Genomic DNA, 26115 nt, shown 5'->3' with positions numbered 1-26115 from the left:
AAATTTCACATAGTTTAATGCATCTTGAAAGAAGTGTCATTGATGCCATCTTCCTCAGATTATCTTTTATATTTACTCACACACAGGTCTTCCATCTGGAACTGGAGGTCTTGTAAAAAACTCTTTTCACTTGCTACGACAGCAGATGAGTCTTACGGAAATAATGAATTCAATCCATTCAGATGCTTCTCTGTTTTTAGAAAGTACAGAAGACACTGGACTACAGGAACATACAGATGATAACTGCCTTTATTGTGTCTGTATTGAAATTCTGGGTTTCCAGCCCAGTAACCAACTGAGTGCAATATGTAGTCATTCAGGTGAGTGATTATGTCTGTCTGGATGAATCCACCTGAATTTGAATCTGCTTCAGTCACTTGACATCTCCCAGCCCTACTGATCATCCTTCTTTCTCCATCTCATTACCTCAGCTTCAGTGCAGTCCCTCAGCATCTGCCTGTGGAGTGTTAGTGTTTGTCTCCAATTTTGTTCCCTTGCAATTCACCTTTCATACTGTTGCCTTGGATTAGTCTGTTGACAGTTCTTTATTGACTTTTCATGTCTAGCACACAAGACTCCATCTGATCCGTCAGTTTTTATCAGCATTCTCCTGTCTTGTAATTGACATGCCATTACTGACTTATTTGGTGTTCTTGAGCAGACTGTGCTCTTTTTCATAATTCTAGGCTTGAAAAGTGTGTTTTCCATGCTGTTCCCTCTTGCACCTTCCCCTCCTCACACACCGTGCAAGCTCACACACAGCCATGTAGAGCCCATTTGGCAAGCCCACCTCATCCTCAGAGACGGGCATGTTTCATCTTCACAGCTTTGTCTGACCCTCTTAGATATTGACACTTTTTCCTCTTTACTTTTATTGCCCTTTGTACATAGATCTCTTGTGTTAATTATTGTTGGTTGTTTTTTTCCATTCCATTCAGTAAGGTGCTTCAGGATATAGTCTGTCATGCCCTTTCATTTTTATTTTCTAATACCTAGCTGCATACTGCTTTATATACTAGGCACTCAGTATGTTTTTGTTGAGGTAGAAAGTGAATCAGATCCAGATTCAGCTTTTTTATATGATATGTATGTTTAAAATATAACTATAGATACCTTTTCTTGGTGAATATCACTTCGCCACCCTCAGAAAAACCTAGTGATAACCAGAATTCTCTGGGTCATTCATCTACACTTCTCCATGGTATTCTGATTAAGAGCTTCCCAACTGATGGCTTTTGGCACACTGATAATATAGGTTATGGATGTACTGAGAGAGTAATCCTCTCCCAGTAGGGCCTGGGTTTGACAAACTCTTGGACAAGGCACTTCCCACTATGAACAGGGCTATATTATTTTAATTTTCTGTTGAGTGAAAGGTTTGGTCAGTATTGTTCTGATGTATTGTACACAGAAAAGGAGATGCTACTAAGTCATTTGTCTATACATTGTTTATGATGTTTTAGTTCTTGTAAGTTCTGTTTATTTACTCATTCAGCAAATACTTAGGAAGCACTTACTGTGGAGTTCTGCTATACTCTTTTCTCTTTATCAAACAGGAAATAGGGAAGCCAGCCCTCTAATTACCCAGTCACAAGACAGTCCAGCAAATTCATTTGTGATCTGTTGCTGAGCTAGTTGGGCTTCCCTGGTGGCTCAGACGGTAAAGAGTCTGCCTGCAGCATGGGAAACCCAAGTTCGATCCCTGGGTCGGGAAGATCCCCTGAAGAAGGAAATGCCAACCCACTCCAGTATAGTAATCAGGTTGAGACGCATCAAGTTTGGGACTTGTGGAAGAATTGCTGCCATCAATGAGGCTCTCACCTTGGCACAGCCATTAGAACCCCTTGACTTGTTATTCAAGTGATATGAAGTGGGGAGGAGAATAACTCTTAATTGGGAAATGATTACAATTTACTACTGATATCCTCTCAGAGGTGTGAAAGGAGGCAGGCTAGTTGTTAAAAAGACACTGAACGTCTCCTCATTCATGCATTCAACTTAATATTTATTATGTCACTCTGGGGATCAGGCATTGAACTAGATGCTAAGAAGACAGTTGTGAGAGGAAAAAATAAAAAGACACTATTCTTATATTGTATATCCAATGGAGAAGGAAATGGATTGATCAACCACTCAATCAGTCAATACACAAATATAACAACCACATTTGCAACAAGTGCCATCAAGGGTAGGTACCAAGTATTAAGTTTTCTGTCAGTCATATCTAACTCTTTGTGATGCTATGGACTGTAGCCCACTAGGCTCCTCCTCTGTCCATGGGATTTCCCAGGCCAAAATACTGGTAGCCATTCCCTTCTCCAGGGGATCTTCCCAACTCAAGGATCGAACCCAGTTTTCCCACATTTCAGGCAGATTCTTTCCTGTCTGAGCCACCATTACTTGCTGCCTGGTATTAGCAAAGGAACAGAACCAAGTGAGCTTCCCTGGTGGCTCAGTGGTTAAGAATCTGATTGCAATGCAGGAGACCTCCTGCAATACAGGAGATGCAGATTCAGTCCCTGGGTTGGAAAGATTCCCTGGAGAAGGAAATGACAAACCCACTCCAGTATTCTTGCCTGGGAAATCCCATGGACAAAGGAGCCTGATGGGCAGTAGTCTGTGGGATCGCAGAAAGAGTGGGACATGACTTGGCAACTAAACAACAAACATCATCAAATAAGCGATCAAAGAAGACTTCTGAAGAATTGCTGTTGAGCTGTGGTTGAAAGAATGAATAGAACCTAACTGAATGAAGACTGGCGTATAGAGAATTTTAAGAGAGAGGAAGGAACATGAGCAAAAGTCTTCTCTGATGGGTGCAAGCATGGGACACCCATGGGAATGGAGCCCAGAAAGTGAAGGGAGAGGAAATACAGGATCAGCCTAGAAAGATAGGTAGAGACCAGGTCCTGCATAGCCCTTTCTACCCAAAGTGGTCAGTGAACCAGCAGCATCAGCATCACCTGAGCACTTGTTAGAAATGTCATCTCAAACTCTGCCCCACACAGAATCAGAATCAGCATTTTAACAAGATGCCCAGGTTATTCATGTATACATTAATGTTTGAGAAGCACTGCTATCGGCCAAATGAATGAATTTATGTATCAGGAGGGAGATATCTTTATTATCCATGCATGCTCATTTATGTCCAAGTCTTGGTGATCCCATGGACTGTAGCTCCCAGACTCCTCTGTCCATGGAATTTTCCTGGCAAGAATACTGCAGTGGATTGCTGTTTCATCCTCCAGGAGTTCTTTTCAACCCAAGGATCAAACCTGTATCTCCTCCATTGGCAGGCAGTTTCTTTACCACTGAGCCACCTGGGAAGCCCTATTATCCGTGGCAGATAACTAAAAAATAGTTCTCTACTTTTTTTTAATTGAAGTATAGGTAATTTACAATGTTGTGTTACTTTCAAGTGTACAGCAAAGTGATTCAATTTTACATGTGTGTATTGGTGTCTTCTCTTTCAGATGCTTTTCCATTGTAGGTTATTACAAGATACTGAATATAGTTCCTTCTGCTATACAGTAGACCTTTGTTGTTTACCCATTTTATGTGTAGTAGTGTATATATATTAATCTGAAACTCCTAATTTGTCTCCGCCCATCCCCTTTGGTAACCATAAGCTTGTTTTTTATGTCCGTGAACCTATTTCTGTTTTGTAAATCAGTCCATTTGTATCATTTTTAGATTCCACATATAAGTGATATCACGTATTTGTCTTTCTCTTCTGACTTAATTTGATAATCTTTAGGTCCATCCATGTTACTGAAAATGGCATTATCTCATTCTTGTTCACTGCTGAGTAATATTCTAACTTCTTTATCCATTTGTCTGTTGATGGACACTTAGGTTGCTTCCATGTCTTGGCTGTTGTGAATAGTGCTGCTGTGAACATTGGGGTGCATGTGTTTTTTTGAATTAGGGTTTTCTCTGGGTATATGCCAGGAGTGGGATTGCAGGATCGTATGGTGACTCTTTAGTTTTTTAAGGAACCTCCATACCATTCCCCATAATGGCTGCGCCAATTTATATTCTCACCAACAGTATAAGAGGTTTCATTTTTCCTCTATACCTTTTCTAATATTTACTATTTGTAGACTTTTTAATGGTAACCATTCTAACTGGTATAAGATGGTACCTCATTGTCGTTTTAATTTGCATTTCTCTAATAGTTAGTGGTATTGAGCGTCTTTTTATTTGCTTATTGGCCTTTTCATGGTCATCTCTATGCCTTCTTTGGAAAAATGTCTGTTTAGGTTTTCTGCCCACTTTTTGATTGGGTTTGTTTTTTTGTTTTTGAGCTATATGAGCTATTTGTATATTTTGGAAATGAATTCCTTGTCAGAAACATTGTTTGCAAATATTTTTACCCAGTCTGTAAGTTGTCTTTTTGCTTTGTTTTATGTGTGGCGTTTTTTTTTTTTTTTTTTTTGCGGGGGGAGCGGGGAGGGGTTGCTGTACAAAAGCTTTTAAATTTATTTTGGTTATTTTTGTTTCCAGTTCAGTTACTCTGGGAGACAGATCCAAAAAAACATTGCTGCAGTTTATGTCAAACAGTGTTGTACCTATGATTTCCTCTAGAAGTTTAGGTCTCTAATGCATTTTGTGTTTATTTTTGTATGTGGTGCTAGAAAACGTTCTAATGTTTCGTTTGAACATTTCATGCTTTTACATGTAGCTGTGCAGTTGTACCAGCACTACTTTTTGAAAAGACTTTTACCCAGTGTATATTCTTGCTTCCTTTCTCTTAGATTAATTGACCATATGTTCATGGGTTTATTCCTAGGCTGTCTGTTCTCTTTCCTTTATCTATATGTTATATGTCTGTTTTTGTGCCATTACCACACTGTTTGGATTACTGTAGTTTGCGGTAGTCTGAAGTTGTCCCTCTGCTGTGTAATGATAATTTTAAAGAGACATCAGGACTTGAACATAAGACTTTTCACTTTTTAAAACTTTCAATCTGGTGGTAATGTTGGTAGTGGCAATTGTTCAAAAAATGTTAAAGCTCAGAGGAAAGGTGATTAGGATATTTCCTAATAACTATATTCTGTGTCTACCACCTTCTCAGATGTTTATGCAATGTCTTGTTGAGTATGCAAGGCAAAATGTTGGCAGCATTATATGTTTCTTTGGGGTGCACTTTATGTATACCACTGCATTTGCCATATTGTAGCTAACCAACTAAAAGTGGGTTAGACTGATGTTTTAGACTAGTCTATCTGTGAAAGAGAACACTGGAAAAAAATTAGCAGACTATAAAGGATAATAGCAAGGAGATTGGTTTGAATTGTCTGAGTTATTAAACTGACAGATTTGTGAGGAGTGGGTAGAGATTACATTGAGTAAAGGAGGGCCCTAAAGAGACAGTGGTGGTTTTGAAAAATATTAGGTGTAAAACCCACGTTTCAGTAGCAGTCTATACAAAAGATCAGTGGTATGCAGATGATGGTGTAAGGGGAACGCCAGGTGGTGTCCCATCTCCCTGTCCTCACCCAAATGTACAACTGGGGATGGAGGAGACTAGGAAGTGCCAGGGCTCCAGGAAATACTCAGACCCTGGTGTAAACATAGCAGGGTGTGAGGTTTGGTGTCAAGAGCACTTAGGCTCAAAGCCAAACTTTTCCATCTTAAAATTTGATCTTGGGCAATATACTTAGTTTCATCGAGCTTTACTTTTAATTTTTTCTTAAATTTCTAAATAGGAATAATGATACCTGGCTTATGGTGTAGTTTTGGTACTTCCTAACATGTAAGATTAGCATTCACTAAGCTGTCCATTAATGGTGACTCACACTAAGTTGTTTACATTAGAAATAATATTCTTTCATAAACTCTGATAGTTCAATTAGAATGATCTTACTGTGTTCCTAAGGAAAATCTCCTTGTTCATACAACAACAGTCTCCTTGTTCTTGCTGCCCAGGAGAAATGATGATCAGGTGGATAAGAGCTCCTCACAGAAATTCTTGACTTTTTTGATGAATTGTTTCAGCATTTAATATGCTATTTGGAGACTTCACTTTCTGATAGGAAGAATTTAGCTTATGATTTTTCTGAATTAACCCATATGGACTTACATAATTTTTTTCCCTAGAGCTTTTTATTCTTTCTCACATAAGGCTGGATTCAGCCTTATGCCCAGATACAGGGTATAAAGAAGGTATGCAGTCTCTTAGACGCTGATCTATCCTATACTTCATGTCGCCATTTTTAACTAAAAGATAAAATAAAGCTGAGCTAGTGGCTCAGACAGTAAAAAATCTGCCTGCAGTGAGGGCATCCTGGGTTCGATCTCTGGGTTGGGAAGATCCCCTGGAGGTGGGTATGGCAGCCCATTCCAGTATCCTTGCCAGGAGAATCCCCTTGGACAGAGGAGTCTGGCGGACTGCAGTCCACAAAGTTGCAAAGAGTTGGACACAACTGAGCAAGTAAGGACAGTACAGAATATTATTAACTAAAAAGAGAGAAAACAGTAAAAGCAACAGCTACAGTTAAGAAACTAAACATCAGTTACATAGATTAAAAGGTTCAATGTATGGACATAATGCTTCATCCAAATTAAATATAATCTAGAAATAAAATGTGTTGAGTAAAAGTGTGTATAAGTTTCATTGCATTGAATACTTTTCAAAATTAAGGTCCCTAAAAGTCAATATCATCAGTCTAGCATGCGCAGTTTTGGCCTTTAACAGACTGCTAAACATGATCTTCCATGCCTAAGAAGAAGTAGGTCAACTAGCTTCCCAATTTCAAGAAATTTTGGTTCTCCATATCCTGCTGCTGCTGCGTCGCTTTAGTCATATCCGACTCTGTGGGACCCCATAGACGGCAGCCCACCAGGCTTCCCATCCCTGGGATTCTCCAGGCAAGAACACTGGAGTGGGTTGCCATTTCCTTCTCCAATGCATGAAAGTGAAAAGTGAAAGTTGAGTCGCTTAGTCCTGTCCAACTCTAGCGACCCCATGGACTGCAGCCTACCAGGCTCCTCCGTCCATGGGATTTTCCAGGCAAAAGTACCGGAGTGGGGTGGCATTGCCTTCTCCATATCCTACTGATTAATAAATAGTGCCAATATTCTACCCACGTGTTCTCTGAAGTTTCCATTTAGCACATGTAATTATTTCATAAAAATTTTTATTCATATGATTTAGCAAGTTTCACACAAAAGATACCCCATGGATTAAAAGCCTTGTGTTATCACTGTTCTTGGGATGGTTTTTCACATCTTCCAGTGGAAGAAGATGTGAAGAAGACTCCAGTGAGGCTTCCCTTGTAGTTCAGTTGGTAAAGAATCTGTCTGCAATGCAGGAGTCCTGGGTCAGGAAGATCTCCTGGAGAAGGAAATGGCAACCCACTCCAGTATTCTTGCCTGGAGAATTCCATGGACAGAGGAGTCTGGTAGGCCACAGTCCATGGGGTTGCAAGAGTCGGACATGATTAGCAACTAAACCACCACAGTGGGAGAAACTGATTGTTTTGGCTTCTTAGTTAGAGGCGTGGGGTTTTTTTTTTTTTTTGGAATAAGAATGGATGATATCTTTAGAAATAAAATGTGGTTGTAACAGGTTAGAAATGTTAGGAGTCATCACTGGTTGAAGATGAGGCTGAAACGAATAAGTTTATAACTTTTCAGAAACAATGTTGACAAAGGAACATTGTCAGCGTTTTCAAAACAACGTTGACAAAGGAAGATATAATTTTCTTATTGTTCTTTGTGCTGGAATATTTTGTCTTTTTACTTCCTGGGAAGCTTCCTGAGTCCAAAATAACAGTCATTTCTTACCTGGTTATTCAGCATTACTGGTTTTTAAGTACATCTTTAGTTATCAGATCTTTTGGCAGTAGTTTTATTTTTAAAATCAGTGTATAATTTAAGTAGTATATGTTACTTTCAAGTACCTGACAGATGTGTGATTTTCTTAGTAACCAAGATATTACAACTATGCTAAGTTGATATCCTGAGGAACCAGAACATATTCTGCTTAGTATTATGTCACTATTAATCTTAGGAAGTACTTACAGGTGAGATGAGGTGGTGACATCTATTTTACTGAAGCAGCATAGGGAGAATAGTATGTGTTGGTGTAGGTCTAGTTTCTTGGACTTTTAAAAAACGCTTATTACCACTCTGACAGTGTACTGTAGTGGAAAGAGGATAGGACTAACTATCAAGGGGCCTTACCATTTGACTGATGGTGTCTCTTCTCTCTGAAATCTCTTTTTCTTAGTGTACTAAGGTTGCATGATTTTCTGGGTTGCTCAGTGTTACCTCCTAAAAGGATAACTGAAGACTTTCTGATTTCCATTTGCTCTAATCACTTATTTAAGTGCTCAGGGAACTTTTAAATAAAAAATATTGATGTTATTTTAGCTGCACTAAGATGTTTAGTTGACTTTAAAATCCCATCTAGGAGTAGACCTTAGCAATGCATGGATAGTATAGTAAGTTTAACCCTATGGAAGGAACTGATAAGTCTGGAGAACTATGATTGTTATATTGGTGATTATTAAATGGTAGGACTAGCAAGTGATAGAAAAATGGATACAGTGTAATCTCACTTATACACCTAAAGAGCAAGAGAGAGAAATTTAAAATATCAGATGATCTGAATTTTTATATATTTAAGGAGAAGTCTATTTAGTTTAGGGGTGGGAGGCATGAAAGATGGGGTGGTAAAAGACTTTCACTTATTCTATATATATCTTTATATGAATTCTTTAAATACATATTTATTATTTTTGTAGTTTAGGAAAATAAAATCTCAGGTATAAATGTCTTTAGAATTTAACACGTTACTACCTGAGCAGTCTGTAAATTTACTTTGAAAATCTTCATCTTGGAAAATAATTACTGAAGAGACCGGAAGGAAATTACAAGGAACCATTCCTTTGTGGTATACAGTGCAAGCATAGGAAATAAGCTGTTTTGATCTGTTGATTGAATTAATTTATTTCTTCAGACCTTCAAGACATTCCATATTCTGATTGGTGTGAGCAGACTATCCATAATCCCTTAGAAGTCGTTCCCTCTAAATTTTCTGGCATTTCTGGATGCAGTGATGGAGTGTCTCAAGAAGGCTCAGCGAGCAGCACCAAAAGTACAGAATTGCTACTAGGTAAGTTTTCAGATTTAAATCCAAACCTTGTTAACATAACTGTACTTAGTTGTTTGTTGTTAATGATGAGTGCTGTTCATTAGTTGTCTCAAATCTGACAACTTACTTTTATTGGGTATATTTAGTCCACCATTGTACCTGCATCAGCTGCTGACACATACTCACTTAGCTGTCTGCTTTCATTAGAAAGAATTTTGATCCCAAAATGATTGGCAGGTCATGTGCAGTTTATCTTAGTTTTATATATATCTTTGGTAAAGTTTAAAAACAAATTCCATGAGTTATAGTAATTTTCTGTTGTGATACAGATAAAATATTTTGATCTTCTTTTCAGGTGTTAAAACAATTCCAGATGATACACCAATGTGCCGTATACTCCTTCGTAAAGAAGTTCTGAGATTAGTCATTAATTTGAGTAGTTCAGTTTCAACTAAATGTCATGAAACTGGGCTTTTAACGTAAGTAAGCTTTGAGATGAGTATTCTTTGCTTTTTTATGGTAAATACTTAAAAAGTTTGATCAATTAGCTTTATATCAGTAGTTCTCAACTGCATGGCATATCTGAGTGAGCCTAGATTTTCTTCATCTACTTCAACCAAACTAACATATGGTAATGAATTAAATGCAGAAGCAGGTATGTGAATCCAATGGTTTTCTATTCAGCCAGACATTAAAAAGATTTGTAAAAATGTAAAACAATAGCAACTCTTCTCACTGTCTTGCTGCTACTGCTAAGTCATTTCAGTCGTGTCCGACTCTGTGTGACCCCATAGACGACAGCCCACCAGGCTCCTCCGTCCCTGGGATTCTCCAGGCAAGAGTACTGGAGTGGGTTGCCATTGCCTTCTCCATCTCACTGTCTTAGTTTTGGAAAATATAGTAATTTTTCATTAAAATATATGTATTTATGTTAACATGTAATGATTTTATTTTTTAAATGAATTAATGCTTTGAAATTTTCTAAATTTTAATTTCTTGTATGTTAATTATTGATGGCTATGGCCCACAAAAGTAAAAGTAAAGAATCCACCTGCAATGTGGGAGTTGTGGGTTCGATCCCTGGGTTGGGAAGATCCCCTGGAGAAGGGAAAGGCTCCCCTACTCTGACATTCTGGCCTGGAGAATTCCATGGACTGTATAGGCCTTGGGGTCACAAAGAGTTGGACACGACTGAGTGACTTTCACTTTCATGGCCTACAAAAAATAAGATTTGGGGGTTTCTCAACAATTTTTAAGAAAGTAGAAGAATTCTGAGACCATAAAGCTCAAGAAAAGCTGGCATACGTAAAAATAAGTGACATTTTCTTGGTTTAATTTTTCCCTATTTTTACTCCTTTCTTTTAATAAAAGTTGTAGAATTTTTTTTGCTTTTCTAAGTCACAGCAACATGATAAAAGAATATTCAGGCCATCTTCAACATCTTTGTTTTGCACTATTTAAAGCTGTGATCCTCAAAAAATGAAATGGACTTCAGGGTCTCCTGTGGAACTTTATAAAATGTAGTAGCACATATACCAGGCCCCCACTGCAGACCTCCTGGCCAGAAGCTTTAAGTGTAGAGGGTCCTTTACCTGTATTAGCCCACCCCACTGCTGGTTCTGAGGTGCTGGACCAGGCGAGAGCCACTACTAAATGCTGAAAGATACAAAGACAGAGCCCAGTCAAAGTTTAACTTCAGTTTAACTTTAAAATTTTATTTCTATTTTATTTTTTTTTTAATTTTATTTTATTTTTAAACTTTACAATATTGTATTGGTTCTGCCATATATCGAAATGAATCCCCCACAGGCATACATGTGTTCCCCATCCTGCATCGCCCTCCTTCCTGCCTCCCCATACCATCCCTCTGGGTCGTCCTAGTGCACCAACCCCAAGCATCCAGTATCGTGCATCGAACCTGGACTGGTGACTCGTTTCATATATGATATTATACATGTTTCAATGCCGTTCTCCCAAATCATCTCACCCTCTCCCTTTCCCACAGAGTCCAAAAGACTGTTCTATACATCAGTGTCTCTTTTGCTGTCTCATATACAGGGTTATTGTTACCATCTTTCTAAATTCCATATATATGCGTTAGTATACTGTATTGGTGTTTTTCTTTCTGGCTTACTTCACTCTGTATAATAGGCTCCAGTTTCATCCACCTCATGAGAACTGATTCAAATGTATTCTTTTTAATGGCTGAGTAATACTCCATTGTGTATATGTACCACAGCTTTCTTATCCATTCATCTGCTGATGGACATCTAGGTTGCTTCCGTGTCCTGGCTGTTATAAACAGTGCTGCGATGAACATTGGGGTACACGTGTCTCTTTCCCTTCTGGTTTCCTCAGTGTGAATGCCCAGCAGTGGGATTGCTGGATCATAAGGCAGTTCTATTTCCAGTTTTTTAAGGAATCTCCACACTGTTCTCCATAGTGGCTGTACAAGTTTGCATTCCCACCAACAGTGTAAGAGGGTTCCCTTTTCTCCACATCCTCTCCAGCATTTATTACTTGTAGACTTTTGGATCGCAGCCATTCTGACTGGCGTGAAATGGTACCTCATAGTGGTTTTGATTTGCATTTCTCTGATAATGAATGATGTTGAGCATCTTTTCATGTGTTTGTTAGTCATCTGTATGTCTTCTTTGGAGAAATGTCTATTTAGTTCTTTGGCCCATTTTTTGATTGGGTCATTTATTTTTCTGGAATTGAGCTGTAGGAGTTGCTTGTATATTTTTGAGATTAGTTGTTTGTCAGTTGCTTCATTTGCTATTATTTTCTCCCATTCTGAAGGCTGTCTTTTCACCTTGCTTATAGTTTCCTTTGTTGTGCAGAAGCTTTTAAGTTTAATTAGGTCCCATTTGTTTATTTTTGCTTTTATTTCCAATATTCTGGGAGGTGGGTCATAGAGGATCCTGCTGTGATGTATGTCGGAGAGTGTTTTGCCTATGTTCTCCTCTAGGAGTTTTATAGTTTCTGGTCTTACGTTTAGATCTTTAATCCATTTTGAGTTTATTTTTGTGTATGGTGTTAGAAAGTGTTCTAGTTTCATTCTTTTACAAGTGGTTGACCAGTTTTCCCAGCACCACTTGTTAAAGAGATTGTCTTTAATCCATTGTATATTCTTGCCTCCTTTGTCAAAGATAAGGTGTCCATATGTGCGTGGATTTATCTCTGGGCTTTTTATTTTGTTCCATTGATCTATATTTCTGTCTTTGTGCCAGTACCATACTGTCTTGATGACTGTGGCTTTGTAGTAGAGCCTGAAGTCAGGTAGGTTGATTCCTCCAGTTCCATTCTTCTTTCTCAAGATAGCTTTGGCTATTCGAGGTTTTTTGTATTTCCATACAAATTGTGAAATTATTTGTTCTAGCTCTGTGAAGAATACTGTTGGTAGCTTGATAGGGATTGCATTGAATCTATAAATTGCTTTGGGTAGTATACTCATTTTCACTATATTGATTCTTCCAATCCATGAACATGGTATATTTCTCCATCTATTAGTGTCCTCTTTGATTTCTTTCACCAGTGTTTTATAGTTTTCTATATATAGGTCTTTAGTTTCTTTAGGTAGATATATTCCTAAGTATTTTATTCTTTCCGTTGCAGTGGTGAATGGAATTGTTTCCTTAATTTCTCTTTCTATTTTCTCATTATTAGTGTATGGGAATGAAAGGGATTTCTGTGTGATGATTTTATATCCTGCAACTTTAAAATACTGAGTTATTCTGGGCCAGTAAATACATTTTGTAATTTCTCAGGCCAGTGAAAAAGAATATTTCTCACTTTCTAAGAAGTATTTGGGTTTTTATCATTTTAAGAGATAGCCGAAACTTAAAATAGTTATAGTTTAAGTGTGAGCTAGGAATATTTACTATTTTATATTCTTATGCCCTCACTCCAGATATGTCACTTGATCTATATATCCAGAGGAAAAAGATATTTTAAAATGATATTTTGAAAGAAAATAGGCAAGTCATTATTATAATTTTTATCACATCCTAGTCTTTTCTTTCATTTTAGAATTAAAGAGAAGTATCCTCAAACATTTGATGACATATGCCTTTACTCTGAGGTTTCCCATTTGCTGTCACACTGCACATTTAGACTTCCATGTCGGAGGTTCATACAAGAATTATTTCAGGATGTACAGTTTTTACAAGTAAGTAGGATTTGTACTTCTGAACTTTATCTTTCAAAAATATTTGTTTGAATTAAACTAAAAGTTTTGAGATTATATCTGTTGATAGACTAGAAAGTCATTAATAATTTACCACTTCTTCCCTAGATGCATGAAGAAGCAGAGGCTGTCTTGGCAACACCACCAAAGCAAACTATAGTCGATACATCTGCTGAATCCTGACCTCATATTTATGATGTATATAGATGTAGACTATATATATATATATATTCATATTTGTGGACTTCTAAAAGCCTCAAAAAAGCCGACTGACTGGGCAGCAAAGACAGGAGTATCTTCTATACGCTGTTCCAGCAATTACTGGTACATGAACAGTTGGAACTGCGGACTTCCCTAACCAAAACAACTTCCTCTACCCTCTGTGGAGCCCCATTGGGGGTTCATTATTCATTACCACAGTTTTAAGAGTTTTAGTTACCATTGTATGCAAGATTCAAGCACTGAGTACCTACATGGGTTTTCTACTTTTCATTTTAAGAGCATAACAACAGTGGAACAGTACGGTATGCAGAAGCACCCTACACACCGTTATTTCTGAATTCCTTTTTTAGGGTAAATATAAAGATGCCTTGTTTGTTAACTAATTTTGGAAGCCAGGAATCAGTGTCTTTGAGGCTGCATCCTGTTAGCACAATGGGATGTTCTGTAACTGCTGGTATTAGAAGGGGATCTTTGGCCCTTCCACTTTTTTCTTCATGTTTATAACACTACTTCAGAGGTTTTTAACCTCAAAGCGAAAGAAGAGCCTCAACAACCAGGACTTATAAGTTATTTTTATGTGACTAGACTTACATAAAGTTTCTTGTTTTCCATCTCTTTAGTTTTGTTGCAATGTGTTATTATAGGCTATTTGAACTGATTAAGGTTTTTCACTACAGTTCCTGATTAAAATCAGAAAATTATTTTATAATTCAGAGTATTTTTCATTTATAAAATGCATATGTTCTCAGTGCATTTCCATTTCCATTAGCTTCCCACATCACCATTTTAACAGGAACTTGAACAAAGCACTATTAATTTAGACCTAAAGTAAAAGAAAGCATTAAATAACACCTTGGATCTCTTGAGGAAAAGATAAGGTTGCCTACAATTTATACATTCCATGGGAAAAGAAGAGCCATAGTTTCTTTTTAAAAAATCCTTGGTGAAACATTATTACGATTAAAAATTGTAGTGAAAAGCCTTAAGTACCAAATTTTAAAGCAGCAGTAATTTAATTTTTATATCAGTGTTCTTGTTTTGCACAGACTAAATGCAGTGATAGGTGAGTTTATGAGTACAGTAGTTGCCTTTATCACATTTGTGAAGTTGTTAAAGTTGATGAGGGCAAAGTTTTATTTGTTTGTTTAATTTGTGTATGTCTAAAGATATTTGGAAATCTTTACAGGAATTAAACATATATGCAAATTTGTATATAAAAAAAGCATGGCCATCATCATTAGAATGCTTGTAAATGAAAGGATCTTTTTTGAGGTCTATATATAAGTAGAAAAAAAATCCAGCTGGACTGATTAGGACCCTTTTTAAATTGATTTGTTTAGACCATTTTTACAGTTACGCATCAGCTCTGACACAGTCATAGTACGGGGACTAGTATTTTCCCTTATTACAGTTCTTTTTTATAATGGGCTTGTTCTTTGAGATCTCTGTAAAGAACCCTGTGAACTAGAAAGCATAACTCACAGAGATACTTTTTTTTTTTTTTTTAATTTACTGGCACTGAAAGTTCCAATTGAGATGAAGCCTTTCATCTCACTTCATAACACCTCTTTGACTGCACTTCAGTGAATTGTTCTTACGTGCACTGTGTAGCAACTTACATTATAACAAAGCAGATAAGGGCTGTAAGCTGCTGCTTATGTTAAAAAGTGGTTCTTCAGATTTTCTTTCATAAAATCCAATTGAAGATAAAACAGATGCTTTTTTTTTTTAACTTTAATTTATCACTGAACCCAAGTGTTTATTTAAATGTCAACAGTACTTCTAAGAACGTTGCCTGTCACCTTGGTCTTTGGTCTTGGATGATGAGACTGCCTTCCAGAGAACCAAATGTCAGAGATACTAGACCAAATAGTGGTTTAAAACTCCAAAGGAGGTAATGTAGTAATCTTATTAATAATGGGATTAACATATTTTAGACATTCATTTTTAAACACTACCTCAGTTAATATAGAGTATAAAATCTGTGGTTTAATCCCTCAAAAGTTAACAGTAAATTCTTTTTTGTTACACACACACACACACACACACACACACACACACCTTCATCCCTGGACCCCACCTCGCTCATCAATCCTGAAATGAAGTCTTTGTTACTATTAGCCTGAACAGTTTTTTGGATTATTACTTTGAAAGATATATATGTATATATCATAATATTTGCCTTTAGCACTTAGTTTGGGGAGACACTCAGAGCTTTGTGGTTCTCAATAATCTTAAAAAAAAATGTCTATATTAAATGTATAGTGCTATTTGGTTTATCCATGTTTCACTGACAGGTCTAATACGTTTTCTTTAAGTACTTATTTGTATAAAAGTAGACTTTTACGATGAAAAATGCTCACATGCAGTGCCAAGTTATTTACTTAGGTGTTTAAAATGTTAAATTATAGCAGAAAAGATTAGGGATGTTGTCAGTGGTAATAGAAATAATTGAAAAAAGCATCTATATGTAATAGATATTACCAGACTATAAAATACCAAAATAATGTCAATACTGTAGTTTTTCAAGATTTTAGAATTAATCTTAGTCCATATAAATTTGTACTACTGGTAATTATTGAATAATTTGGAGGAATTTGAGCAGTTGTGCTGGTTATAAACTGTGAATTTCTAATTGTAAAGTGAATTGTTGTTTCTAATTGAAATTTTTTTCAAGAACAGATTTCAGCTTCACATACTAAGTAAATACTGATAAATAAGGAAATTAGAAATTAGTATTTGTAATTAAACATGATCTAAAATTTCTTATACTTTTACTTCCTATTTATGCTTAGGTAGATTTGAAGGGGGGAAAAGTCTTTTCTCCCTAATAAAAAATTTTCTAATAAAGATTGGTAGCATAAGGGCATTCTGTAAGACATTGACATTAAAAGAGGCTCTTTGGAGGTATATACTTTATTTTACTAGTTACTCTAACATCATATGTATAAGTCCTTTTGAAATGGTGTAGCTTTAATAGTTTTCAGCTCTTTTATCCAGAGCTTGAAGTAATTAAAGCTGAGTTTTTCAGGGCATATTACAGATGCAAAGTGTTCAACAGTGAGGTGTGAATGCTTATTTAGATTTGTCTACTGCTATTTATATAAAAAATTTTTTTCATTCCATTCAGAGGATGCCTTTTATCCCCACATTAAAGCACAGATCACTAAGCAATAAAAAGCAATCAAATTGTCATCCAAATTATAACTGCAGTTACTTTTGCATGGTGAGAGTGAGGTGCTAATTTTGTGTGAGAGTTTTGTAAACTACCTTGGGAAAGGTCCTTTGGAAGTAAGGTTTTTTCCCCTTTTGTCTTATGTTTCCAGTTTTGTCTCAAATTCACAATCCATTAAATTAGGGAAAAAAGGAACAATTAATTGAGAGAGTTTGATAAGAGCTGTTGGAATAAAAAGAACATTTCAGATCTTCCAAAAGTTGAGAAGGGTCTCCCTTGTCTCTCCATTCAGGATATACATTATTACCAGCTTCACTTCAAGACTGTCACTACAGTGAAAGTTTGATTATAAAAGCATACCAGTAAAATTAATAGCAGTGCTTATCAGACAATGTTAACATCTGTGAGAATCTTTCTAGGAGCATTTGTTTTTTCTTTTAGTTCTAGGTTCCCAGGGTAGTTTTCATTCATAGTAGGTTTCTTTAATGAATGTGGATTTTCTCCCCTTTAGAGTATTTTTGTAACATAGGTGGATAGCTGTGCCACTGCACGCATAAATTGCACATTTTGTTTGACTTTCTTTATAAAATATTTAATTTGAAAAATATAATTTATGCCAAAAAAGTATATCTTGTAATTTTGCCACTAATAGGTTGATTTAGCACAAAATGCAAAGTCTTTGGGCAGAGGAGGGGGGAGATTAAAAACTTTCATAGATAATAGTTGAAAAATGTTCCATTATTGGCCTGTCAGAAACCCTAAAGCTGCATTGTAAAACAAATGATGTAAATTAGTTTTGAAAAGTGGTAAGGGACTGTGAAAAAAATCTCAGACTTAATGCTCCCTAACCATATAATTTTTTTCTTTTTTATTTAGTAATACGCTGCTACATATTTGGAGGTTCTGGTGTTTGTAGGTCACTGAACAGACATTGAAATCTGATTTATATTGTATAACTGTAACATAGAAAGAAAAGTATTTATATATTTTCCGTAAGAATATTTCATTGAGTTGTGTATAATTTAAATAAGGTTTGTCCCTAAATGGTTTTGCTCACCTTGATTTTTTTTTTGTGGTTTTCTTGTTTTTGTATAATGTGTACAGTTTATGTCAAGGGCATTAAAAGCCTCCTGAAGCGTAATCTTATCAAAGGGATACATTCTTAATAAAATGTACTTAAAAATTCTTAACCTTGTGTCATTGTTCTATTTCAAATTTTAAAACCATCATTGTTGATTTATGTACCACTGAGGCTGTTACATGTAACTCTAGGTAAAGTGACTTTTAAATACCACAGATAAGAATCTGGTTCAGTAACACATAGTTCAGTTCAGTTCAGTCGCTCTGTCGTGTCCGACTCTGCGACCCCATGGACTGCAGCATGCCAGGCCTCCCTGTCCATCACCAACTCCTGGAGTTTACTCAAACTCATGCCCATTGAGTCAGTGATGCCATCCAACCATCTCATCCTCTGTCATCCCCTTCCTCCCACCTTCAGTCTTTCCCAGCATCAGGGTCTTTTCAAATGAGTAGTGGCTTGTTCCAAATGTTTTAAAATAGGTATTTATACTTTCTAAACACTTCATAATCTAATCAGACATCTTTACAGTTATTATTTTTTAATCTCAGATTATTGTGAAAGATTTGATAAAGTAGATCTATCTTCAGAACAACTCCAGCTTTAGTGATTAATATATAGAATGAGCAATGATGGTATGATGGTAACTTTTCTGTGTAAGCTATTTGATTTCACTCAGCCTTCCCTTGTGGCTCAGCTGGTAAAGAATCCACCTGCAACTCGGGAGACCTGGGTTCGATCCCTGGGTTGGGAAGATCCCCTGGAGAAGGGAAAGGCTACCCACTCCAGTATTCTGGCCTGGAGAACTCCAAGAGTCTGACCTGACTGAGCGACTTTCACTTTCACAGAAACTGGATCAGGTAAGCTAGCCAACAGCCACCTAGTGGCAAAAGAAAATACTACAAGGGAAATAAACGGTCAATCCTGGAGAATAAAATTCAGTGTCGAAGTTAGAGTCTGTTATCATTGACTGAATGTGGTAAAATGTATTCAGAAATAGATTTATTTGGGATAGTTTGGTTTTTAAATACATTTATGTGTATCATTTTCATACTGCCTTCTACTCTATACTTTTCAACAAAAATGTAGTTGGCCCTCAAAAAGCACAAATCATCATCATACAGCTCATCTTTGAAAACTGACAATGTAGCTGAGCTTCAGAAAGTTTGTTTCATTTTTTAAAACTCTCTGGTGTATAAAGTACTCCCGGAGATAGTGAAAGATGGGGGAAGTCTGGTGTGCTGCAGTCCATGGGGTCACCAAGAGTTGGACATAACTTAGTGACTGAACAACTATAGCAAAATACCAAAGACTGGACAGTTTATAAATAACAGAAATTTACTTCTTACAATTCTGTTGGCTGAAAATCTGAAATTAGAGTGTGAACATATTTGGGTGAGGGCCCTCTTCACATCCCAGACTTCTTTTGTCTTATGTCCTCGATGGCTTGATGGGACTAGGAAACTGTAGTGTCTCTTATAAGAACATCAGTCCCACTCATGAGAGCTCTAGCCTCATGACCTCCCAATGAACCCCATCTACTAATACCATCATCCCTGGGTGTTAGGATTTCAATGTAGGAATTTGGGGAGGCAGGTGATCATTCAGACCATAGCAACTAATTCTGTATTGATTAAAAAAAAAAATGTATGAAAACTTCCTCTAATGCTTAGAGGACAAATATATTTATTGTAAATACTATTTTAACTACTAATTTTGAAGGCTTTATATTTTCAGTTGTATCTTTTTGAAGGCTGTCATTTTGTTTTGGCCATGCCTTGCTGGGTCCTGCTTCCCCTACCTGGGATTGAACCACGCCCCCAGCAGTGGAATCAGAGTCTCAACCACTGAACCACTAGGGAAGTCCCTCTGAAGGTTTTAAAATGCCTACTTTACGCAAAATGCTTAGCGTGTTTTGTAAATTCTTTGAGATGAAAGCCAGCTGGTCTCCACAGAGTTCTTAGAAGAAATACTAGATACTGTCTCATACAACCTGATTTTCTTAATAAATGACATTCTAGTGGAGAATCAGTTTCACTAGACTTAGTATGGGTCAGGTATTGGAATGTCAGCAGGTACTTCCAGCAGGTCCATGGATACATGTATATATGAATCACTTAGCTGTACACCTGAAAACACAATATTGTCAATAAACGCGAATATAAAGTAAAAAATTGTTTAAATTAAAATCACGTCTAAAACCTAGTTAGTAATAATATTCTGTATCAATATCACTGTGATACTAGTTTCCTGTGTGACTACTAGATACTAGAACTGTGTGACTAGTTCTCTGCTTCCCGTCTACCTACCTGCAGCTGAGGACCAGTCACCAGGCTGAGGCGTTATTTGTACGTCTTTTGCCAGTTCCACCCACCATCAAAATATCCTGGGATATTACTAACTAGGTTTAACGTGTGTTTTTAATTTAAAAAATTTTTTATTTTATATTGGAGTTGATTGACAATATTGTCTTAGTTTTCAGGTCTACAGCTAGGGGATTCGGATATACATATATCCATTCTTTTTCAGATTCTTTTCCCATATAGGTTATTACAGAATATTGAGTAGAGTTCCCTCTGCTATATAGTAGGTCCTTGTTGAGTATCTATTTTATATATAGTTGTGTGTTTATGTTAATCCCAAGCTCCTAATTTATCCCCCCGCCCCACCTTTTCTGTTTGGTAACCATCAGTTTGAAGTCTGAGTTTGTTTTGTAAGTAAATCCATTCATATGAGTTTTTTTTAATAGTCCACATATAAGTGTATCATATCTGTCTTTCTCTGACTTCACTTAATGTGATATCCCTAGGTCCACCCATGTTGCTGCAAGTGACATTATTTCATTCTTTTTACTCTGTTGCATATACGTACCACATCTCTGTCCGTTCCTCTGTTGATGGACATTTAGGTTGCTTCCATGTCTTGGCTATTGTAAACAGTACTGCAGTGAACATTGGGGTGCATGTATCTTTTTGAATTAGGATTTTCTGCAGACAAATGCCCAGGATTAGAATTGCTGAATCACAAGAGCTTCCCAGGTGGCTCAGTGGGTAAAGAATCTGCCTGCAACGCAGGAGATGCAGGCAAATGTGAGTTTTATACCTGGATTGGGAAGATCCTCTGAAGGAGGGCATGGCAACCCACTCCAGTATTCTTGCCTGGAGAATCCCATGGACAGAGGAGCCTGGCGGTCTACAGTCCACGGGGTCACACAGAGTCAGACATGACTGAAGTTACTGAGCACAAAAGAATCGGACACAACTGAAGCGACTGAGCGGGCGCCCAAGCACATGGTAGTTCTAGTTTATTAAGGAACCTCCATTCTGTTCTCCATAGTGGTTGTAATCAATTTACATTCCCACTAATAGTGATGGGGGGTGGCTCCCTTTTCTCCATACCCTCTAGCATTTATTGTTTGTAGACTTTTTTATGGTAGCCATTCTGACTGATGATGTGAGGTGATACCTCATTGTAGTTTTGATTTGCATTTCTCTGAAAGTTAGCAGTGTTGAGCATCTTTTCATATGCTTTCTGGCCATCTGTGTCGTCTTTGGAGAAATGTCTGTTTAGATCTTCTGCCCATCTTTTGATTTGGTTGTTTTTTCATAGGTGTGATTATTAAAAAGGTATTATGGCTATTTTAGAAAAAGTAAAGCCAATTTAGAAAAACATTTACAAATGAAACCATGATTTGCTTCAAAATCGTATCAAGGGGGAAGACTGAATAAGACTATGGATGGACTAAAGCAACCGTGGTTTAGTGGCTATTGGGGTTGATGATAGTACCTAGTAGTGGTGTTAAGTCGCTCATTCGTGTCCAACTCTTTGCAACCCCATGAACTGTAGCCCACCAGGCTCCTCTGTCCGTAGGATTCTACAGGCAAGAATAGTGGAGTGGCTTGCCATTCCCTTCTCCAGGAGATCTTCCTAACCCAAGGATCAAACCCAAGGTCTCCTGCATTGCAGGCAGATTCTTTACTATCTGGGCTACCAGGGATAGTTCATAAGGGTTTGTTAAACTCCTATTTCTATCTATATTTGAAATTCTCCATGAGTTGGTTTTTTCTTTTAATCCTGGTAATTCTGACACAAATTTCAAAGTTTCTGAATGACACTTCTTAAAACAATGCTGTTAAGTGGAATATAGTCTTTAAATACTGTTATTTAATTATTTATAGACATGGGAAAGGAATGTTTAGAGCCAAAACTAGGGTCATAGTGATACTGTAAGGACAAAGTTATATAAACCCAGCCATTTCCCATTGGTGTGTTGTTAAATTTCAGAAAGACATCTTTGTTTGACTCAGGTCAGTGATTCTCAAAATTGAGTGGGTATCTGAGTGCCTGGGATGTATTCCAGGCCTTGTGCCACACACATTTTGGTAGGGAGATTTGGAGTGGCACCTAGGAATTTACATTTCTAGTAAGCTCAGAACGTGATTTATCACTTACGATAATTCCAAGAGTTTCACTTCACTGATATAGAGAAAACACAAAATAATGCAGTGATGAAATATTTTAATTAAGGCTTAGGCAACATAAATGACTTCAAGGTTTTGTGCATTATTTTTCTAAAGAATATCTTTACAAAAGATACTACTTATAAATCAATCATCACCATCAATGATGTTTCCATGTATTTTTATAATTACATCATGACAGACACAAAGAGGCTAAATGATAACAATACTGGCCCCAAAGTCTTCTCAAAACAGACTAATCAAGATACTTGTTTGTACTGTGTTAGGTGTACATAGTCCATTATTCCAGCCAAAAGCATAGTTATGTGGAAGGAAAAAGTTAAAAAGAATGAGCAGAAGTCCTGGTTTGTGTATATTTAGGTCAGTTAACAGCCATGTTCCTTTCAGCTCCTCCTCTCTTGTTCTTCATACTGTGGAATTGTGTGACACGGGGCATTTGGTACCGGAGGCACAGGCAGCACCATCTCCACCACAGCAGAGAAAGGAGCCCCTAATCACGCTTATTTAGAAGTATGATAAGTAAACATTAAGGGTTGTTGGGCAGAGAGAAGGGAAAGGAACTCGAGCATGACTGAACACTGCTACACAGCAGGTAGGTGCTTGGCATACATTGGTCCAAAGAGACAGAGCTCCTGCCAAGCCACTGAGGAACTCCCACTCTACATAGCCTTTTACAGTTATACCATCACAGGAATATAAGGAGACAGTGAAGGTGTTATCTTGGCCCAGACAACCTACTGGAGAATCCAAAAGAGGCTTACTGAAAACAGGTCATGTATATATCATAGTTCTTGGAAAAAAAAAAGATGAACCATAAAATGTGAATGAAATTAATGACATATTTTCCTTCTATTCTGAGGTAGTCATCAAAAATTGTAGATGTGTCTACTAAGTAGGAGTGCTATAATCTTGACACTGAGGCAGGGATTCTGTGCCAGCCCCACTCCTTAACTGTGGTAAACAACAGAAGGACAACTGTGGGGACCTCATCAATTCATTTGCATGGCTTACCCTATTAGATAAGGTCTAATCGTATGGATGTAAGAGTTGGACTGTGAAGAAGGCTGAGCGCCGAAGAATTGATGCTTTTGAACTGTGGTGTTGGAGAAGACTCTTGAGAGCCCCTTGGACTGCAAGGAGATCCAACCAGTCCATTCTGAAGGAGATCAGCCCTGGGATTTCTTTGGAAGGAATGATGCTAAAACCGAAACTCCGGTACTTTGGCCACCTCATGCGAAGAGTCGACTCATTGGAAAAGACTCTGATGCTGGGAGGGACTGGGGGCAGGAAGAGAAGGGGATGACAGAGGATGAGATGGCTGGATGGCATCACTGACTCTATGGACGTGAGTCTGGGTGAACTCCGGGAGTTGGTGATGGACAGGGAGGCCTGGCATACTGCAATTCATGGGGTTGCAAAGAGTCAGACACGACTGAGTGACTGAACTGAACTGAATAGGAAGAGTTCATCTTACTACTGTCACCACTTAAAAGCAAGTCTAAAATCTGTTTTGGTCTCAAATATATGACTTCATTAAACACACCCAGAATAAATTAACATTGACAATTTATGCTCCCGTAACGAATGTTCTGTGGCCTGAAATCTAGTTCCTTTACCCTTAAGATACAAAATGTATGGTAAAACTTACTGGAAATGCTTTCTTGCTAAAAGCTGAACTTCAAGGACCATAGCCACCCCGTCCAATACTGAGTGGATGCGGTGTGTCTCTCTATCAAGTGCCAGGTCTACTGTCATAAAGGTGAACGTGCAAGGTAAGCCTGTTCCCACGATCCTGCCATTTCCACAGCAAGCCTGCTCCAAGCACAAATGTTAAATTTCATAGCTTTCTGACCTTTGAAACCTGCTGCTGCTGCTGCTGCTAAGTCCTTTCAGCCGTGTCCTACTCTGTGCGACCCCATAGACGGCAGCCCACCAGGCTCCCCCATCCCTGGGATTCTCCAGGCAAGAACATGGAGTGGGTTGCCATTTCCTTCTCCAATGCATGAAAGTGAAAAGTGAAAGTGAAGTCGCTCAGTCGTGTCCGACTCTTCGCGACCCCATGGACTGCAGCCCACCAGGCTCCTCCATCCATAGGATTTTCCAGGCAAGAGTACTGGAGTGGGGTGCCATTGCCTTCTCCATTGAAACCTAGCAAAACCATATAAATCAGACCTTCCAGTGGTGATAATTCACTGGGATTCAGCCCCGAGGTATCTGGTGGTGGAACAGTGCCAACTATGCTTCTACTAGTGTCTGTGTAGCATAAGGATATGAAGTGGGCAGTCTGCTTAGTGGCAGTGTTCACGCGGATCTAAAAGGGCAGTGGAAGATAGGCTGCTATTCTCACTTCGGGCGGGGGAGGCAAGACCCAGGGGAATAGCCATTTGCATTTTATACTCCGAACAGAGTGCTGGCTCTGGTGGATTTGTTGGTGGGCTCTCCCTGTCTCCAGACATGGGTGAAGCCAACTGGGATACATAATTCAAATTAGCTTCTCCAGCTGGGATTTCTCCCAGGGAGTTCATGTAGTTTTGTTCCAGTGTCTTTAGTAAATTTTCAGGTGAAGTCAGTGGTCCCAGCTGACAGTGTGGGGCTTGAGGGGTTACTGGGAAATGTCCACAATAACCCAAGTCAGAAGCCGCCTGATTATAGGTAAAGTTCTCAAAACAGATGCAAGGTCCAGGGCCAGAGTAGTTCTTCTCTGTTGGGAGCAGGTCCAGATAGGCAGGCTTAGTACCTTTAGTTTCTGTGGGTGACTTCCTAGTGCCTACGAACTGTATCTTACTCCCTTCGGGCTTGTTTACAACTTCAATAGCATCTGGAACACAGTCATTGACGTTCATTATTGTTATATGAGGATTCTCCTGAAACAGAAAATGGGCAAAGATAATGTGTGTGTGTGTGTGTGTCATGGTATATAAAGCATGTGAAATGCACTGAGAGCTTCACTTTTTTATGTGTTTTATCCTGGTCACAAGTTAATGGTGGTGATCACAAGGAGGTGATGCTGAAAACCAAAGGATAGCCCCTGACAGAAGAAGTCACAGCTGGGTTCACTCATTTCATGGCTAGGGGAACAGAGGTGGCTCTTGCTTTGTTACATCTTCCTGAGGAGGTCTAGGAATGTATGATTATTATAGCCCAACCCCTGGGTTAGTCTTTAATAAGTACATGGTATCCCTAGAATATCCCAGCATTTACCTTGAATTTTATTAATGACAGGACGCTGCTCTTGTAAGGGTCTGGAATGTCAGGATAACACTTGTCCTTCAACCTGGAAAACCAACAAAAATTACACTGAATTTTGCAATAGAGTGGAATGGTTAAGAGCGATAAACCTGGAGTCAGATTAATCCTTGCTTTATCACTCTTATCACTGTAACCTTAAGCAAGCTTTTTAACCTTCCTATGACCAACCTAGATAGCATATTAAAAAGCAGAGACATTACTTTGCCAACAAAGTTCCATCTAGTCAAAGCTATGGTTTTTCCAGTGGTCATGTATGGATGTGAGAGTTGGACTGTGAAGAAAGCTGAGCACCGAAGAACTGATGCTTTTGAACTATGGCGTTGGAGAAGACTCTTGAGAGTCCCTTGGACTGCAAGGAGATCCAACCAGTCCATTCTAAAGGAGATCAGTCCTGGGATTTCTTTGGAAGGAATGATGCTAAAGCTGAAACTCCAGTACTTTGGCCACCTCATGCGAAGAGTTGACTCATTGGAAAAGACTCTGATGCTGGGAGGGATTGGGGGCAGGAGGAGAAGGGGACGACAGAGGATGAGATGGCTGGATGGCATCACTGACTCAAGGGACATGAGTCTGAGTGAACTCCGGGAGTTGGTGATGGACAGGGAGGCCTGGCGTGCT

The 26115-nt window shown here is 38.1% G+C and overlaps 2 protein-coding genes and 1 long non-coding RNA gene across 16 annotated transcripts in view; 1 reads left to right on the top strand and 2 right to left on the bottom strand.

The window, feature by feature from the left end:
* The window catches only part of RICTOR (RPTOR independent companion of MTOR complex 2), a 138954-nt gene extending 121075 nt beyond the window's left edge, over nucleotides 1–17879 (top strand). For all 11 annotated transcript variants that reach the window (XM_086361496.1, XM_086361495.1, XM_086361494.1 and 8 more), the window contains 5 exons: nucleotides 87–320; nucleotides 8969–9124; nucleotides 9459–9582; nucleotides 13136–13274; nucleotides 13401–17879. In XM_086361496.1, coding sequence (XP_086217622.1) covers nucleotides 87–320; nucleotides 8969–9124; nucleotides 9459–9582; nucleotides 13136–13274; nucleotides 13401–13475 — 728 coding nt within the window. In that variant the 3' untranslated portion in view covers nucleotides 13476–17879. The remainder of the gene's footprint in view (nucleotides 1–86; nucleotides 321–8968; nucleotides 9125–9458; nucleotides 9583–13135; nucleotides 13275–13400) is intronic.
* A 357-nt stretch (nucleotides 17880–18236) lies between these two features.
* LOC147350253 (uncharacterized) lies at nucleotides 18237–20755 on the bottom strand. The gene is made up of 2 exons (XR_015148681.1): nucleotides 20639–20755; nucleotides 18237–19896 (listed from the first exon to the last, which is right to left on the bottom strand). It is a non-coding gene; the product is annotated as an uncharacterized LOC147350253 (long non-coding RNA).
* Nucleotides 20756–22268: 1513 nt separating this feature from the next.
* Nucleotides 22269–26115, bottom strand: part of OSMR (oncostatin M receptor) — a 68419-nt gene continuing 64572 nt past the window's right edge. For all 4 annotated transcript variants that reach the window (XM_086361505.1, XM_086361506.1, XM_086361507.1 and 1 more), the window contains 2 exons: nucleotides 25450–25522; nucleotides 22269–25112 (listed from right to left, as the gene is read on the bottom strand). In XM_086361505.1, coding sequence (XP_086217631.1) covers nucleotides 24537–25112; nucleotides 25450–25522 — 649 coding nt within the window. In that variant the 3' untranslated portion in view covers nucleotides 22269–24536. The remainder of the gene's footprint in view (nucleotides 25113–25449; nucleotides 25523–26115) is intronic.

Source organism: Bos grunniens, chromosome 20 (assembly GCF_055505025.1).
Source record: "Bos grunniens cultivar Pamir isolate PY7600 chromosome 20, Bosgru_T2T1.0, whole genome shotgun sequence".
NCBI classification, from domain to species: domain Eukaryota; kingdom Metazoa; phylum Chordata; class Mammalia; order Artiodactyla; family Bovidae; genus Bos; species Bos grunniens.
Note: the sequence above shows the minus strand (reverse complement) of the source record. Positions and strands in the feature narration are given on the sequence as shown.